General features: G+C 42.2%; 3 protein-coding genes and 1 long non-coding RNA gene across 13 annotated transcripts in view; 2 read left to right on the top strand and 2 right to left on the bottom strand.

Moving 5' to 3' along the window:
* Positions 1–2,038: 2,038 nt before the first annotated feature.
* LOC135342840 (uncharacterized) lies at positions 2,039–2,605 on the bottom strand. The gene is made up of 2 exons (XR_010396965.1): positions 2,430–2,605; positions 2,039–2,384 (listed from the first exon to the last, which is right to left on the bottom strand). It is a non-coding gene; the product is annotated as an uncharacterized LOC135342840 (long non-coding RNA).
* A 126-nt stretch (positions 2,606–2,731) lies between these two features.
* LOC135342663 (ankyrin repeat and protein kinase domain-containing protein 1-like) overlaps positions 2,732–16,288 on the top strand; it is a 49,522-nt gene continuing 35,965 nt past the window's right edge. The window contains exons 1-9 of one of the 6 annotated variants that reach the window (XR_010396894.1): positions 2,732–3,291; positions 3,407–3,794; positions 4,860–4,946; positions 5,010–5,102; positions 5,170–5,268; positions 5,704–5,802; positions 5,849–5,885; positions 5,932–6,030; positions 6,159–6,200. Coding sequence is in view for 4 of the 6 variants with exons in the window: in XM_064539460.1 (XP_064395530.1) it covers positions 2,798–3,291; positions 3,407–3,794; positions 4,860–4,946; positions 5,010–5,102; positions 5,170–5,268; positions 5,704–5,885; positions 5,932–6,030; positions 6,159–6,243 (1,527 nt within the window). In the remaining 2 variants the exon portion in view is untranslated. Of the gene's footprint in view, positions 3,292–3,406; positions 3,795–4,859; positions 4,947–5,009; positions 5,103–5,169; positions 5,269–5,703; positions 5,886–5,931; positions 6,031–6,158; positions 6,394–16,288 lie in introns of those variants that run through there. The other 5 variants (XR_010396895.1, XM_064539463.1, XM_064539460.1 and 2 more) reach the window with 5 other exon arrangements.
* Positions 6,396–8,750, bottom strand: LOC135342791 (long-chain fatty acid transport protein 1-like). 4 transcript variants are annotated; one of them, XR_010396918.1, is made up of 3 exons: positions 8,397–8,750; positions 7,385–8,219; positions 6,396–7,197 (listed from the first exon to the last, which is right to left on the bottom strand). XR_010396918.1 is itself a non-coding variant. In XM_064539654.1 (2 exons), the coding sequence occupies exons 1-2, from the start codon at positions 8,481–8,483 to the stop codon at positions 7,794–7,796; spliced, it is 513 nt and encodes a 170-aa protein (XP_064395724.1). In that variant the 5' UTR covers positions 8,484–8,750; the 3' UTR covers positions 6,396–7,793. The 4 variants fall into 4 exon arrangements, 1 of the variants encoding a protein (XP_064395724.1); XR_010396917.1 differs by having other exon boundaries at positions 7,397–8,219; XR_010396919.1 differs by having other exon boundaries at positions 6,396–6,594; positions 7,397–8,219.
* LOC135342711 (ankyrin repeat domain-containing protein 29-like) lies at positions 9,442–16,046 on the top strand. 2 transcript variants are annotated; one of them, XM_064539536.1, is made up of 11 exons: positions 9,442–9,760; positions 9,944–10,030; positions 10,092–10,184; positions 10,257–10,355; positions 11,096–11,194; positions 13,323–13,421; positions 14,262–14,360; positions 14,427–14,525; positions 15,369–15,467; positions 15,515–15,613; positions 15,780–16,046. In XM_064539536.1, the coding sequence occupies exons 1-11, from the start codon at positions 9,593–9,595 to the stop codon at positions 15,858–15,860; spliced, it is 1,122 nt and encodes a 373-aa protein (XP_064395606.1). In that variant the 5' UTR covers positions 9,442–9,592; the 3' UTR covers positions 15,861–16,046. The 2 variants fall into 2 exon arrangements, with proteins under 2 accessions (XP_064395606.1, XP_064395605.1); XM_064539535.1 differs by having other exon boundaries at positions 15,369–15,613; positions 15,780–16,045.

The raw sequence follows: 16,288 nt of genomic DNA, 5'->3' as shown, positions 1-16,288 counted from the left end.
ATACACATGTAGGTGTGTGCATCCAATATAAAATCGATTTTTGAAGATCGATTTTTAATAATCGATTTTTTACAGTTGATTTTCGATTTACACGTGAACGATCTTTGACAATCGATCTGATAATCGATTTTTGAAAATCGATTTTTGAAAATCGATTTTTGAACTGCTCTGAAGGGGGCTGGGGGGGTCCCTGTCTAAAGCTGTATCACGTGAGACTATCTTTAGAGAAATTTTGCATTGAAGAACCCACTATTCTATTCTATCTGGAATCACCAAACTCTTTCTCAGCTCTTTCTCTAAGCACACACAAGATGGCCAAATAAAACAGTGCTGGCGAGAAAACATACAAAAATGGGTGCACGAAGGAACTAAATAAGATTAGCACCAACAGAACAGTTCTAAAATTAATGATTTTTATTGTGACTTATGGCCCTCCTTTTTAATGGTTCCAAAAAAACAATAATGTTTCGCTTTTGCGTTATAGTCTATCATGTGAGATAGCTAACCAAGCCAAGCTTTGATTCCAGGCCATGGCGAAGGAGTTTGTACTAATTGTTCATGTTCTGAGTTTCAAGGGCGGCCTAACTGTAGCCTTGAATCCATTTTAATCGGCCTGGATTCGAGGCTAGTATCAATCATAGATTTTCAAAATCGAATTTCAATAATCGATTATCAAAAATCGATTATCAAAAATCGAATTTCAAAAATCGATTATCAGATCGATTGTCAAAGATCGTTCACGTGTAAATCGAAAATCAACTGTAAAAAATCGATTATTAAAAATCGATCTTCAAAAATCGATTTTATATTGGATGCACACGCCTATCAGATTCTGCCTGAATTTTGTCGCAAACGGCGTTCCATATTGCAGTGGGAACAAAACTGCTACATGTCCCACTGCAGAGGAGGGAGGACACGATTAACCTTAGCTCTAATTAGCTAATTATCGCGACCTTTTAATGACATTCTTTGAACGATTCATCTTTTCTTTCTTTATAACCTCTACATATTGGACGCAAGAGCTAGAGCCTTTTCTCCTACTGGAGGTACCCCTATGGCCAAGTTGTCAGGACCTGAAGGTAATAGGACCCCTATAAGAAGCACCTCAAGTACTCCTATCTCTAAGATCCCTGTGAGAAGCATCCCAGGCACTCTGATCTTGTCTCTGTGAGAAGCACTCTTGATCCTGGAGACAGGATCCCTATGAGGAGTACCCCAGGCACTCCTGTTTCCAAGATCCCTGTGAGAAGCACTCCAGGCACTCCTGTCTCTGTGATAAAGCTGCATGGAATGAATGGATAAAGCAACATGGTTCAGAGTGTCTCCAACATGAAGAACATCAATGACACTAACAGTCTCAGCTTCTAGCACCCCTTTATTTGTATGGTTTGCTCTGTGCCTGCAAGAATTGCCTGTCACTCATACTACAGTACTGTTCTAATATGTAGAGGTTATAAAGAAAGAAAAGATGAATCGTTCAAAGAATGTAATTAAAAGGTCGCGATAATTAGCTAATTAGAGCTAAGGTTAATCGTGTCCTCCCCTCCTCTGGTCCCACTGATACCCAACCTAGTCTGGCCCCAGACCACTCCCTTGCACGTGATCTGACATGTGCCAGAGAGGGTCTGGCATTTAGAGTCACTTTTCTTGGTTCAGATGTCAAAATTTGACATCTCCAATCAGATTTGCAAGAATGCAATTAAACTGTCACATGATTCCACTTCACAGAGGAGGTTGATAGTACTTGACCTTTGTCATTTTTAAACCTATGCCAGTAGGCAATGGCTAACTTAAATTCCTGTATACATCAACTAAAAATGTTATTTCAAGTACAGAGAATCTTTCAAATCTCACTAAATCTGTATAGGAGTAGAGATAATAGCCAGCCAGTTTTAGTATCGTCACCACGCCCACTTTTGACTGTCTGAAAACCAAGAAAAGTGACTCTGTTTGCCAGACTCCAGAGGAGGGAGGACACGATTAACCTTAGCTCTAATTAGCTAATTATCGCGACCTTTTAATTACATTCTTTGAACGATTCATCTTTTCTTTCTTTATAACCTCTACATATTGGGACACACAGAACAGTACTGTAGTATGAGTGACAGGCAATTCTTGCAGGCACAGAGCAAACCATACAAATAAAGGGGTGCTAGAAGCTGAGACTGTTAGTGTCATTGATGTTCTTCATGTTGGAGACACTCTGAACTAAACAATTCCATGTTGCAGCTTTATCACAGAGACAGGAGTGCCTGGGGTGCTTCTCACAGGGATCTTGGAGACAGGAGTGCCTGGGGTGTTCCTCATAGGGATCCTGTCTCCAGGATCAAGAGTGCTTCTCACAGAGACAAGATCAGAGTGCCTGGGATGCTTCTCACAGGGATCTTAGAGATAAGAGTACTTGAGGTGCTTCTTATAGGTCCTATTACCTTCAGGTCCTGACAACTTGGCCATAGGGGTACCTCCAGTAGGAGAAAAGGCTCTAGCTCTTGTGTCCAATATGTAGAGGTTATAAAGAAAAAAAAGATGAATCGTTCAAAGAATGTAATTAAAAGGTCGTGATAATTAGCTAATTAGAGCTAAGGTTAATCGTGTCCTCCCTCCTCTGGCCAGACTCTCTCCCCCGGGAGGAGTCTGGCCTCGAGACTATACCCAACCATGAGCAAAGCGTTGGTTGGACTCCGCCCAACTAACACGTGTATAGGAAACTGTGTCATATGACCAACGAGATACCTCGAGGTACTCCTCTTTTTCGTATTAAAAACCTCAAAATGGCTACAAGAAGTACGTGACCTTGATGCTCTGGCATGCTCTGGTGGTCCAGGTGGAAGGATTGGATCTAGAGGAGAACAAAGCTGGCTCAGGGGCTTATGGCTGTGTCTTTAGAGTGACGGTGAATGGAAAAGACTGCATTGCTAAGAAGCTCCACAACATATTGCTCCAAGAGCGATCCCTTGGACAGAGGGATTGTACAAAGTTTAGAAACGAATGTCATATTCTGAGTGTTTTGCATCACCCCAACATAGTCGGTTTTGTTGGAGTCCATTACGGCCGCGATAAGAACGACATCAGTCTAGTAATGGAGAGGCTTCATTCTGACTTGGCCAAATTCGTTGAAACCCATCGAGACACGAATATCGCCACTAGAATCCATATCCTGTATGATGTATTCAAGGGCCTTCACTATCTCCACTCTCTGACCCTTCCCCTCATCCACCGTGACCTCACTGCCCCCAACATCCTGCTCACTGAGGACCTCACTGCCAAGATCAGAGACCTAGGTGTCTCCAGGTACGTTTTTTTGCAACAAAGGGTTTTTTTGAAAATGAGTTAGAGACAAAAATGAGACTTATACTTAATGTGGGAAAACAAAGGCAGAAATGTAAAACCTAATGTTCGTTTGCAGGTATGTTGATCTGGAGAGATTGACTCATGTTCTGACAAATATCCCGGGAAATCCAAGCTACATGCCTCCCGAGTGTCATGTGGAGCCGCCCACCTACACTACCAAGCTGGACATCTTCTCATTCGGTCATCTGATCATTCACACAGTTATCGGTGATTTCCCTAAAGTCAAGATTGTACCTCATAGTATTCGCAACTATTTCAAGTCTATCGGAGGAAAGGAGGAGCTCATGCGTCGAAGCACTGCTGTCCATGGTGACAAAATGGGGGATAAACACGCTCTTTATCCTCTTGTTGTTAGCTGCCTCCACGACCGACCTCAACAGAGACCATCAGTTGACGAAGTGATTGTCTCACTCAGAAAGCTGTGTCTACAGCACCCCAGGATGGTACGTGAGTGAGTGGGTGGGTGTATCAAATGTGCATTGTCAGCTTATATAGTGTAAATGTCGACTGTATGCTGTGTGGGTGGCTATAGAATCATGACAATTATACACAGGGGCGTACACAGGGTGGTGCTTAGGGTGCTCCAGCACCCCTATCCAGACTCTGGTGCTCCAGCACCCTATCCAGACTCAGAGAAGCTCAAGTAGATAGTTCAACCATCACTGGCTAGCTAGAAGGAAGCTACACTTAACTGCAGCTATCTACAGCTTAATAGTGATAGTTACAATAACTTTATACCAGCTAGCTAGCTAGCTGGCCTAAAAAACTTACTTTTCTTCGATCGTTACTGGGATATCCATGGGAACTAGTAAAGAGTGAGGAGAGGCTCAATAATAAATTAGACTAGGCATCAGGAAGTGGTTTGCTGTATCGAACACTTGAGCTTGCCCCACAACATGCAGCACAACAAGGTCTTTGGATCCAGGTACATGAGGTACATGAATGTATAGTATAATTATATAATTAAGCCTACATGTATGTACAATAAATTAATAATATCAATGTTTGCAATGTAAACTACAAAAGTCTCTTTTCCTCAACATCAAGGAACTGGTGGTCATACTTTGCCCGCTGCCTGTCACCTCCTGGTAAGCTGATCAATCTTTTAGTGGCCTGAAAAGGAAGACTGTCGTCAGATCAAGAAAGGAACAAACGTTTATCATCACTTGCACTTCTACATTTACACAGAGATTAGACATGATTGCATTGACATTGTTGACATACCTTAAGAACAGTTGGCTAGAGTTTGCCATCCCAGGCGAATTAAGCTTCTGGTTATAATTATTCTTGATTTGCTAATGGCACTTGCACTGCACTGTAGCTAACTGTACTGTACTGTACTGTCAGTACTGTGCACCATCTAGAAAACAGTGGGCGTGGCTTAAATTTTGCGGCGCGCAATGAGCACCCCCATTCACTAAATCCTAGGATCGCCCCTGATACATGTACGTACAATTTTTGTCATTCCATCCTTTGGGTGTGTTTACTGATAGTGTATTTTCTCCCAGGCATTTCTGGATGCTTGTAAGACGGGTAATGTGGGTGTGGTTCTGGAGCTACTGGAGTGTGGGGCTGATCCCAACCAGGCAGACAAGGTGAGGGGAATATACTCTCTACAGTGCCAATATGTCCGTTGGTTGATGATATTGTCTCTACAGGATTGTGCTCTTTGCTGGGCCAGTGACAATGGACATGATGAGATAGTGAGGGTCCTCTTAGCAGCCAAGGCTACTGTCAACACTCAGATCAAGGTTGGTTTTGTTGTACAAACACATTTCCCACAACATGCTGTTTACATTGTTTTCCTCCTATGTACAGTCGGGAGCAACCCCTCTTTGGGCAGCCAGTTTCGAAGGTCACCAGAAAAGTATGGAGCTTCTAATCGATGCTGGGGCCAATGTTGATGTACCCAATGAGGTAAGTGTAAGTAGCTGTACACACATCTCAGAGGCCATTAGCCACAGAGCCTCCCCATGTTCTGTTGACCTTGTCCGTGTTTGTGTAGAGAGCACTGGTAGTTGGTGTCCCCTGCAGGTTTAAATTTGTAAAATGAATGATGTCATAACAATGTATGATTTTTCTACTTAAAAACATCTAAAAGAGTATACTAGCTAGTAAAATGTCATGGTTTGAAACAGACAAAAATCCAAATTGTACCTCTGATAACCATTTTGTTAAAAAAACTTTGGGGAACGACCCCTGACCCTTGAATTAAATGTTTCCCCCTCCCAGCTAAAAATCCTGTGTGAAACCTGCTCTGACATTAGTGTAGATAGTCATGTGATATTGTATAATGAGTGGGTCTGTGATGAGTGATGGTTCACCTGCTCACACTATCTTGACTCTGTACAGGATGGATCCACTGCGTTGATTGTAGCTGCTCAGAATGGTCATGTGAGGGCAGTGGAATTGTTGATAGCTGCAAAGGCTAAAGTTAACATTCAAGCAAAGGTGAGATTTACTTATTGTCTGTTAGTAATTAGTTGGATGTGTACAGGATGGATGCAAAGGCTCAAGTTGACATTCAAAAGAAGGTGAGATTTACTGCTTGTCTGCTTAAAATTATTTGGATCTGTACAGAATGGTTGGACGGCATTGCACATGGCCAGTAAGAATGGTCACTGTGGAGTTGTTAGAATGTTGTTGGAGGCCAAGGCTGACGTCAAAATCAAAACTAATGTGAGTCATGCTTGTATATATGATACTATAGTTCATAACTATGGCAGCATTTAATCCAGTGGTTGTGCTTAACTGTTAAAATTCCTTATTTCCCTTCATCACTAACTGCTCACATACCCACTATACAGGCTGGGAGTACTGCCTATGATCTGGCTAGTAGGAATGGACACACTCAAGTGTGTGAACTACTACACTGACTCTGTACCTTATTAACTGTACTGTTACCATGGCAGCTAGCCTCTGATAGATACGTAGATTGGTTTACACTACATCATTTTGTCTTATAATTTTTGTGTCTACTGTTTCTCAACTATTGCCATGCATTTCACCATACAGTTACATTCTCTTTGATCAAGTACAAAATGTGGTCATATAATTATATATAAGTGCAAGGGAAAATAATATGCAAAATTTATGCAAAAACCAATTAAAAAGTTGTCTATATAGTTGCTTGATTCTCAGTCACATCTTGAGGTAGGTTGCCATCACAATCTGCAATGTCTGTTCTTGCTTTGAACACTTGCAGTAGATAAGAGATGACAGCATGATGATCACATGACACAGCTGTAGAGGAAGTACGATCAAAAATCAATCAATCACGAAAATCAAAATTACACTATTCAAACAAAGGACTAAGGACTATTACACAAGAATAGTGATTTTATTCGATCACCATCATTAATACAAAACGATCTCACAGGTTACCATAGATACACAGCCAAACTGACTTCCCTCACTATTCAGCATTGGACTCAAACAAAGATCTACAAACAGACAGCTAGCTTCAACATGTATTAACACACAAGCACCCTCTGTAAAGGAATACTCCATCTTTCACCATAATGAAGAGGTGTCTGATTGTTTGTGTCCTCAATATTAACATCTGCTCCCCTCTTCACAAGTACCGTATAGCGTGTAATTTTCGTGGGGCAAAATATTCGTGGTTTTCGTGGTTGGAGGTCTGACCAGAATATTTTACCCACGAATGAAGCAACCTTGCCTACCTTTACCTGCAGTGCAAGCTCCAACCACGAAAATAAATACCCACGAAATGTCTCAATATTGCTGAACCACGAATATTTTATCCCCCGAAAATTACCCGCTATACGGTAGTTTCACCATGTTCAGGTTGCCACAGTCACAGGCCCAGTGAAGAAGACCCATCCCCTGTATCATAAAGTGTCTTAACAACATCTCTAGATCAATACACATTCTATAATTAGCATTAATTTCTGAGTTGGACATTCCAAACATGGCGTGGTTACAAGGAGATTAGACAGCAATGTTCGACATTATTTTCAACATTATTTCGTGAGTTTTAAATGAAGTATCACCATTATTTTTGCTTATTAACCTGTCTATTCACCTCTTGGTCAGTTTGATTGACATTGGTGTCAGAGAGTAGAGATAGTAATTTCTTTTCATTCCCCTCCTTACACAAGTCAAACATTGTCTTCTTGTCGTCAGTTAGTGCCTCCTCTGTGTCTCATCCAGCCAGAGTGCTCCCCTGCATGACCAGAGTCCCCACAATGGCAGCCATTCCAGCACACCCTTCGTTACCAGGCACCTCAACACCGTACACCATCACATCCGTCAACTTCAACACAGTAGCAATACGAGTCTCAACCTCTGCCGTGGATACGTTCTCCCCCTTCCAACGAAACGTGTCCCCAGATCCATCACAGAAATACACCCAACCTTCCTCGTCAATGCGCATAATGTCTCCAGTTCTGAAAAAAGCATCTCCTGCTATAAAACAATTCCTAAGAATTTTTTGCCGAGTACTCTTTGTTTCGATATCCGTAGAAGGGAGAGACTTTAGTAATCTCACAAACAGTTTCACCAGGTTCGCTCACACCACACTCGACACAGAAACCATTCTCATCTCTTAGGTAATCGCCAGTCTCAGGATGAAGCTTCAGGATAGTGACGTTTTGAAGGGACGGTACAAACAGTGAGAGAGCTCCAATAGATCCTGGCTTGTTGTCAATGTTGATGATACCAAAGTTGCTCTCAGTAGAGCCATAAAACTCGATAATGTGATCCACTTCAAATCGTTTCTGGAACTCCAGCCACAGCTCTTTTCTGATCCCTGCAGTTATGATTAGACGTACTTTGTGTTGTGTGTCAGTGGGTTGAGAGGGTTGGGCCAACACGTAGCGATTCAACTCCCCAATCGTGCACACCATCTGCACAGTTGGGGAGTAAGTGGATATAAATGAAGTGATGTCACCCGTACACAGTGATACATAGCTCAAGTTGTGTAGTGAAAGCAAAGGCAAGAATAGCTGAAAGTATAACAACACGTACTGTCTATCTAAGACATTAATGTAAGTGGGTCAGCCCCAGTCAATTAGCCAACTCACAGTGCAGTTGTACTTTGCACTATCGGTCCAAAAGTGTTTGGCAGAGAACTTTTTCCTAATGACGAGAGTGGCTCCTGTGTAGATCATAGGCCCTCCACCGTGTGCGAGGCCGTGGGAATGGTAGAGGGGCAGGACAGAGTACACACAGTCACTGTCAGTCACTCCTCCGGCAATCCCAAGATGATCCGTAGAGCTGGGAATTTGATGGAGTTTATCTGGTATTTCTGAACATCTGACTGGTGATTATTTCACTTCTTCTCGAGCCTTACTCTGTGTGACAGCCTCGCTTCTTTAATGGAGAACTGTTTCCTTTATCTTGACAAGAGCTTTGTGTTAACTGTTATTGAGTTTATTTCATTGACGATCTTTTCCTTGTTTTGCGGTAAATACTGGGCATGCGCAGTAGGAAATGTGTCATATGACCAAGAACAAAAGCGAGATACTCCCCTTTTTCTGCAAAACTTCAAAATGGCTACAAGAAGTGACCTTGATGCTCTGGTGGTCCAGGTGGAAGGATTGGATCTAGAGGAGAACAAAGCTGGCTCAGGGGCTTATGGCTGTGTCTTTAGAGTGACCGTAAATGGAAGAGACTGCATTGCTAAGAAGCTACACCCCATATTGCTCCAAGAGCAATCCCTTGGACAGAGGGAGAGCATTGTGACAAAGTTCAGAAATGAATGTCATATTCTGAGTGTTTTACATCACCCCAACATAGTTAGTTTTTTTGGTGTCCATTACGGCCGCGGTAAGAACGACATCAGTCTAATAATGGAGAGGCTTCATTCTGACTTGGCTGATTTCGTTAAAACCCATCGAGACACGAATATCACCACTAGAATCCGTATCCTGTATGATGCATCCAAGGGCCTTCACTATCTCCACTCTCTGACCCCTCCTCTCATCCATCGTGACCTCACTGCTCCCAACATCCTGCTCACTGAGGACCTCACTGCCAAGATCGGAGACCTGGGTGTCTCCAGATACGTTGATCTGGAGAAATTGACTCATGTTCTGACAAATATCCCAGAAAATCCAACCTACATGCCTCCCGAGTGTCATGAAAAACCTCCCATCTACACTACCAAGCTGGACATCTTCTTATTCGGTCATCTCATCATTCACACTGTTATATCGGTGATTTCCCTGAAGTCTCCTACTTTACTCCTGAGGTTGTCAAGCACGTGGATGATGGGAAGATGGAGCTCATGCGTCGAAGCACTGCTGTCCATGGGGACAAAATGGGAGAGAAACACGCTCTTTATCCTCTTGTTGTTAGCTGCCTCCATGACCGACCTCAACAGAGACCATCAGTTGACGAAATGACTGTCTCACTCAGAAAGTTGTTTCTACAGTACCCCAGGATGGTACGTGAGTGAGTGGGTGGAGGTATCAAATGTGCATCGTCAGCTTATATAGTGTTAGTGTCGACTGTATGCTGGTACTTCTATGTGGGTGGCTATAGAATCTTGAACAGTATATAACATGTACATACTATTTTTGTCATTCCGTCCTTTGGGTGTGTTTATTGAGAGTGTATTTTCTCCCAGGCATTTCTGAATGCTTGTAAGACGGGTAATGTGGGTGTGGTTCTAGAGCTACTGGAGTGTGGGGCTGATCCCAACCAGGCAGACAAGGTGAGGGGAATACTGTCTAGTGTGCCAATATGTCCGTTGGTTGATGATATTGTCTCTACAGGATAGTGCTCTTTACTGGGCTAGTGACAATGGACATGATGAGATAGTGAGGGTCCTCTTAGCAGCCAAGGCTACAGTCAACATTCAGAATAAGGTTGGTTTTGTTGTACAAACCATTTCCCACAACATGCTGTTTACATTATTTTCATCCTATATATATGTACAGTCGGGACAGACCCCTCTTTGGGTAGCCAGTTTCGATGGTCACCAGAAATGTATGGAGCTCCTAATCGATGCTGGGGCCAATGTTGATGTACCCAGAGAGGTGAGTGTAAGTAGCTGTTCACACATCTCAGAGGCCATATAGCTACAGAGCCTCCCCATGTCTGGTCCATTAATTAGACACCAGAGCTAGTCATGTTTGTGTAGAGAGCACTGGTAGTTGGTGTACCGAGGTACAACACACATCTCGTGATCTGTCTTTTATTTTCAATGTAGTGTGTTCCCCACAATAGCTCTGTTATTCTGTGGCTAAGGCTCAAGGGTAGTATAGTTTAGACCTATAGATCTAACTATTTCGGTCGCTGAACCCCAGTGAACCCTATTCAGTTAGGAGATATGCTTGCTACAAATGTTGAGAGCACTGCACCTTTCATATACATCTGGACGAGTTCTAACCAGGACCTCAGCTGGAGAAACACTATAGCTAGCCATAGAGACCTTGAGCAACGTACAGAGCTAGAGTTACAAGTGTTCTACAAACCTAGAGTTTGTCGTGGCAAGGTTGCAGTATAAAGTGCCAGCGTCATCTCAAAAGTGTTGTACCTCCTCTGCCCTGACATCAGAGGAGGTACGACACACGTGTCTTGATTAGGCTAATTGCCTCTGCAATACCACTGAGCGTGGGCGTAACCACACCTCTATTATCCGCCCATGCTCAACGTTATTGCAGAGGCACGTGTGTCGTACCTCCTCTGCCCTGACATTAGTGTAGATAGTCATGTGATATTGTAAGAGTGATATTGTGTAATGAGTGGATCTGTACTATCTTGACTCTCTGTACAGGATGGAACCACTGCATTGTGGGTAGCTGCTCAGAATGGTCATGTGAGGGCAGTGGAAGTGTTGATTGCTGCAAAGGCTAGAGTTGACGTTCAAAATAAGGTGAGATTTACTAGAGTGGATTGAGTAGTGTATTAGCTGGTCCAGTTGCGGGTTAGTGTAAAAGCTGGAATGCGGAATATGGAACGGAGATGGAATGACAAAATTATTAATAAAAAGAGAGCTGCTGATGGTGCTCTGTATTTTTTTAGTGTAGTATGACTTAAATACTTGTAAAAGTGCTACAGAAGCCTTTTATAGACACAAAGCTAATTTTAGAAAACTACTATAGGAGTAAAAAAAAAGTGAGACTGAGTATAATTATAGGAGCAACATTGAACATTACAAATACACATAATTATACGTGTCTATAGCCTTAGCGAAGTAATTATGCTATGCCCAAAGTAAGGTGGAGTGTGAAGTCTATAGCTATACAGGACACTCCAAAGCTATACCTTTCTTCAATCTGCATGCCTGCAAAGTTTTGGCCCTTGGTGAAATATTAAACGATTTGTGCGTGTTGAAGAGACACACTGACCAAGCCTTTTGTCATTGATTTCCACACACATTGGCTTGTGGAGTCAGCAAATTCCACATTTATACTCTCAACAATGAAACTGTTTCTCAATATCTACCACTGTGCAACAGTGTGTGTAAGTTTTTGATCCTCTTTCCAATAACAGGTGTCATGTGATGATTACAGCCAGCTACATGCTATCTTCTGAGCATGTGATTTGCAATGGATATTCAAGTCAACATTTCAAGTGTGAAGTATCTTTATAGCTTAATCAAATAGAGCAGAGTTTAAGCTTCAAAATGGTCTAGCGATTTGAGAATAATTTCTCCATATTGTATTTAAGGGCCAAAACTTTGCAGGCATAGCTTTGGAGTGTCTTATAGCTATACACTTCACACTCCACCTTGTTTTGGGCACAGAAGTCATACTACACTAAATATGAAAGCACCGCAGGTGCTGATGCCTCGGTGGAGATGCCAAATCTACATAACATAAAGCTACTTACTATACACATAATGAATATTTTTTGCATTGGTATTGATCGACCATGATTGTTGTTAAAAACGAGCGATGCCAAAAGTTCAAATATAAAATAATGGCCGCCATCAGCAGAGCCTTGCAGCTCTCTTCTCACCCTTGCAGCTACCAATAGCTAGCGTTCTAGTGCAGAGCTAACTACTAAGTAGAGTAGCAACACTCGGTAAACAAGTTTGGCTACGTGCTCTTCTGAAAAGGCTGCAATGGCATTTCAAGTAAGCAAAACTAGGCATAACTCGGGAACGAAGCTATAATTTTGCAAATCCACGAATTAAAATCCAAGAGAACATGACTAGAAGCCTATAGAAACTCTTACTTGCACTTGATTCATCCTTGAGCAGCTGTAGTAGCCTGACTACACACACACACACACACACACACACATGCAATTACACTACCGTATACCTCGCTTGCGCATGCGCACCGAGGTATAAATATACAGAGCACCATCAGCAGCTCTCTTTTTATTACTAATTTTGTCATTCCATGTTCTGTTCCATATTCCATTTCATTCTGCATTCCAGCTTTTACACTAACCCTCCAGTTGCTGTTATACATCATATAATTATGGTTTATGGTCTATATACACAGGACAACCAGACAGCTCTGTATGCATGTAGCCAGTAACAACAGCATCGTGATCTCTCTTTTAATTGCATTCCAATCTTTTTTACAATGGTTTTCAATGTGGTGTGTTCCCCACAATAACTCTGTGACTAAGGCTCAAGGGTAGTATAGTTTAGACCTAGATCTAACTGTTTCCGTCGCTGAACCCCGGAGAACCCTATTCAGTTAAGAGATATGCTTGCTACAAATGTTGAGAGCACTGCACCTTTCATATACATCTGGACGAGTTCTAACCAGGACCTCAGCTGGAGAAACACTATAGCTAGCCATAGAGACCTTCAGCAACGTACAGAGCTAGCTAAACAGTCAGTTACAAGCGTTCTACAAGCCTAGAGTTTGTTGTGGCAAGGTCGCGGTAAACTGCCAGCTAAGCAAACGTCATCACAAATGAATATTCAATTAAATAAGTGTCGTACCTCCTCTGCCCTGACATTAGTATAGATAGTCATGTGATATTGTATGAGTGATATTGTGTAATGAGTGGATCTGTACTATCTTGACTCTGTACAGGATGGAACCACTGCATTGTACATGGCCAGTAAGGAAGGTCACTGTGGAGTTGTTAGAATGTTGTTGGAGGCCAAGGCTGACGTTCACAACAAGACTAATGTGAGTCACGCTGCATAGTGGTGTTTGTGTACTCTGCTGATTCCATAGTTGAGTGTGTGTACCGTCACCTCTGTGTTAACCTCGTTCCCAGGCCGATTTTTTCGAAGGGGAAAAAGGCCTGGTGTCCATTGCTTGGGATCGTGCACTAGTTCGTTTACTCGGAATAACCGTAATACCTACTTCCATACTGAAGCTATGGCTTATGCCCTCTTTTGCGTTGGCCAAGAAAGCTGGTACACTTAGTCTGAAGTTTGATGCCAGTAGGCTCTCATCTACCTCTAGTTCTACGATGGTTGTATGGTTGGGTTGTCTTCTCAAGCAGCAGTTAGAAGCAGAAAGACTTGCTCTATAGCCTGTCCTTCCAAGCTCAGACATCCCGACTATACGACCGTCGTGAAGTAGACGAGAGCCTCTTCTGGCTTCAAACTAGTGTGAAAGCCTTCTTGATCAACTCAATAGAAGCACAGCATGGTAGATAGGGGGAAAAAGAAGGGGATTCTCCATATTTTACAGCATAAGCGCATGCGCACTATCAGTAGACACCAGGCCGCATTTCCCTCCCTTCCATTCCATACAAAAAATTGGCCTGGGAACGAGGCTACCTCTGTATATGAGTGGACTGAGTAGAAATTACTGAAGGATTGGCCAGGAAAAGCACAAAACGAAAAAAAAATTGAAACAGTACATGTGAATGAAGTTGTAACGGATTGGAGTTATGCACTCGCCGAATTTCTTGTTTCTTCGCTTTTTCGCGCTTTTCTTTTCCTGGCAATCCTAGCAACGTTCACATTGCAAATGTTTTTTTAGTTTGATAATTATATGGTTTATGGTCTATAACAGGACAACCAGACAGCTCTGCATGCAGCCAGTAATCATGGACATGATGAGATAGTGAGGGTCCTTTTAGCAGCCAAGGCTACAGTCAACACTCAGACCAAGGTTGGTTTTGTTGTACAAACAATTTCCCACAACATGCTGTTTACATTGTTTTCCTCCTATGTACAGTCGGGAATGACCCCTCTTTGGGTAGCCAGTTTCAATGGTCACCAGAAATGTATGGAGCTCCTAATCGATGCTGGGGCCAATGTTGATGTACCTCAAGAGGTGAGTGTAAGCATAGATAAAGTAGAGAGAGGGATTGGCAACGGAAGTGGTACACGTCATGCTTCTACAATGAAGTCTATATACGTGGTCTGACCAAGCATTCTATCCGTGTTTCGCTCTGAAACTCCCGCGAAAACCCGGGAAACTTACTTATTGTATCCAATGCATGCTTCTCAAAGACCCCTCCAGCACTTACCCCCTGATGGCGAGTATCATTTGGAAGAGAAGAAAATATAATCTTGATTGTCATGAAGTAGCTAGAAGTACACAGAATGCTTGTGTACCTATAGTACCATGATATAGCTAAGGCTGTGTAAGTAAGTAGTGTACTGTGTCCCAAATGGCCATAAGCATGAGGTTAAGTTGATGATTATAGCAGCAAAACTGTTCGTGCAGACTTTTACAGACAGAAAAAACGATTTTCATGAATTATTCATTTAAATTTCCACGTTAGAAGTAAGCCTCGATCAAAACCGCGGGGAAACACGTATAGAAACTCGAGGTCGCTTCCGTTGCCTATCCCTCTCTCTACAAATTTATCTATGGTGTAAGTAGCTGTACACACATCTCAGAGGTCACTAGCCACAGAGCCTTCCCATGTTCTGTTGATCTCTTCCATTATTAGACACCAGAGCTAGTCATGTTTGTGTAGAGAGCACTGGTGTCCCCTGCAGGTGTTCATAGAGCTAGAGAGGGGGCCCCCCCTAGAAATTTGCAAAATTAATGATGTCATAACAAAATGTATGATTTTTCTACTTACAAACATCTGCCCTTAAAAAGAATAATCATGATGAGTGATGGTTCACCTAGCCTTCATGCTCACACCATCTTGACTCTGTACAGGATGGAACCACTGCGTTGTATGTAGCTGCTCAGAATGGTCATGTGAGGGCAGTGGAAATGTTGATTGCTGCAAAAGCTAAAGTTGACATTCAACAAAAGGTGAGATTTACTGCTTGTCTGTTTTATATTATTTGGTTATTGTACAGGTTGGTGGGACGGCATTGCACGTTGCCAGTCAGAATGGTCACTGTGGAGTTGTTAGAATGTTGTTGGAGGCTAAAGCTAATGCCCACGTCAAGACTAATGTGAGTCACAGTGCATGATTGTAATCATCTCTATAGCATGTGTTAATCACCATGGAAACAGTGTGTTCACTGTAATTGTGTTTGTCTTCACCGTTAAAAATCCTTATTTCCCTTCATCACTAACTGCATGCTCACATAATATATACCCACTATATTATATATACAGGACGGATGGACTGCCTATGATCTGGCTAGTAGGAATGGACACATGTACACTCATAGACAAGTGTGTAAACTACTCCACTGACTTTGTACCTTAACTGTACTGTTACCATGGCAGCTAGCCTCTGATAGATTGCTTTTAATTTATACACTACATCATTTTGTATTTTTTTATCTACAGTTTCTCGTGTATTTCACCATACAGTTGACATTTTTTTTATGTAAGAAATTTGGTCAATAATAATTATAATGGAAAATTGTGCAAAATTAAGTAGATTGTTCGATTAAAAAGTTTGTATAGGTGCTTGATTCTCAATCACATCTTGAGGTACGTAGGAATCACACAGTATTGAGCAATCTGCAATGTTTCCACTTCAGTGCAGTATAGATAAGAGATGACAGCATAATGATCACATGATTTTGACACAGCTGTAGAGGAAATACAATCAATCAACCAACCATCAATCAATCGCGAAAATCAAAAAGAGACAATAATACCACGAAAAAATCTAA

Source organism: Halichondria panicea, chromosome 10, assembly GCF_963675165.1.
Source record: "Halichondria panicea chromosome 10, odHalPani1.1, whole genome shotgun sequence".
Lineage (NCBI taxonomy): Eukaryota > Metazoa > Porifera > Demospongiae > Suberitida > Halichondriidae > Halichondria > Halichondria panicea.
Note: the sequence above shows the minus strand (reverse complement) of the source record. Positions and strands in the feature narration are given on the sequence as shown.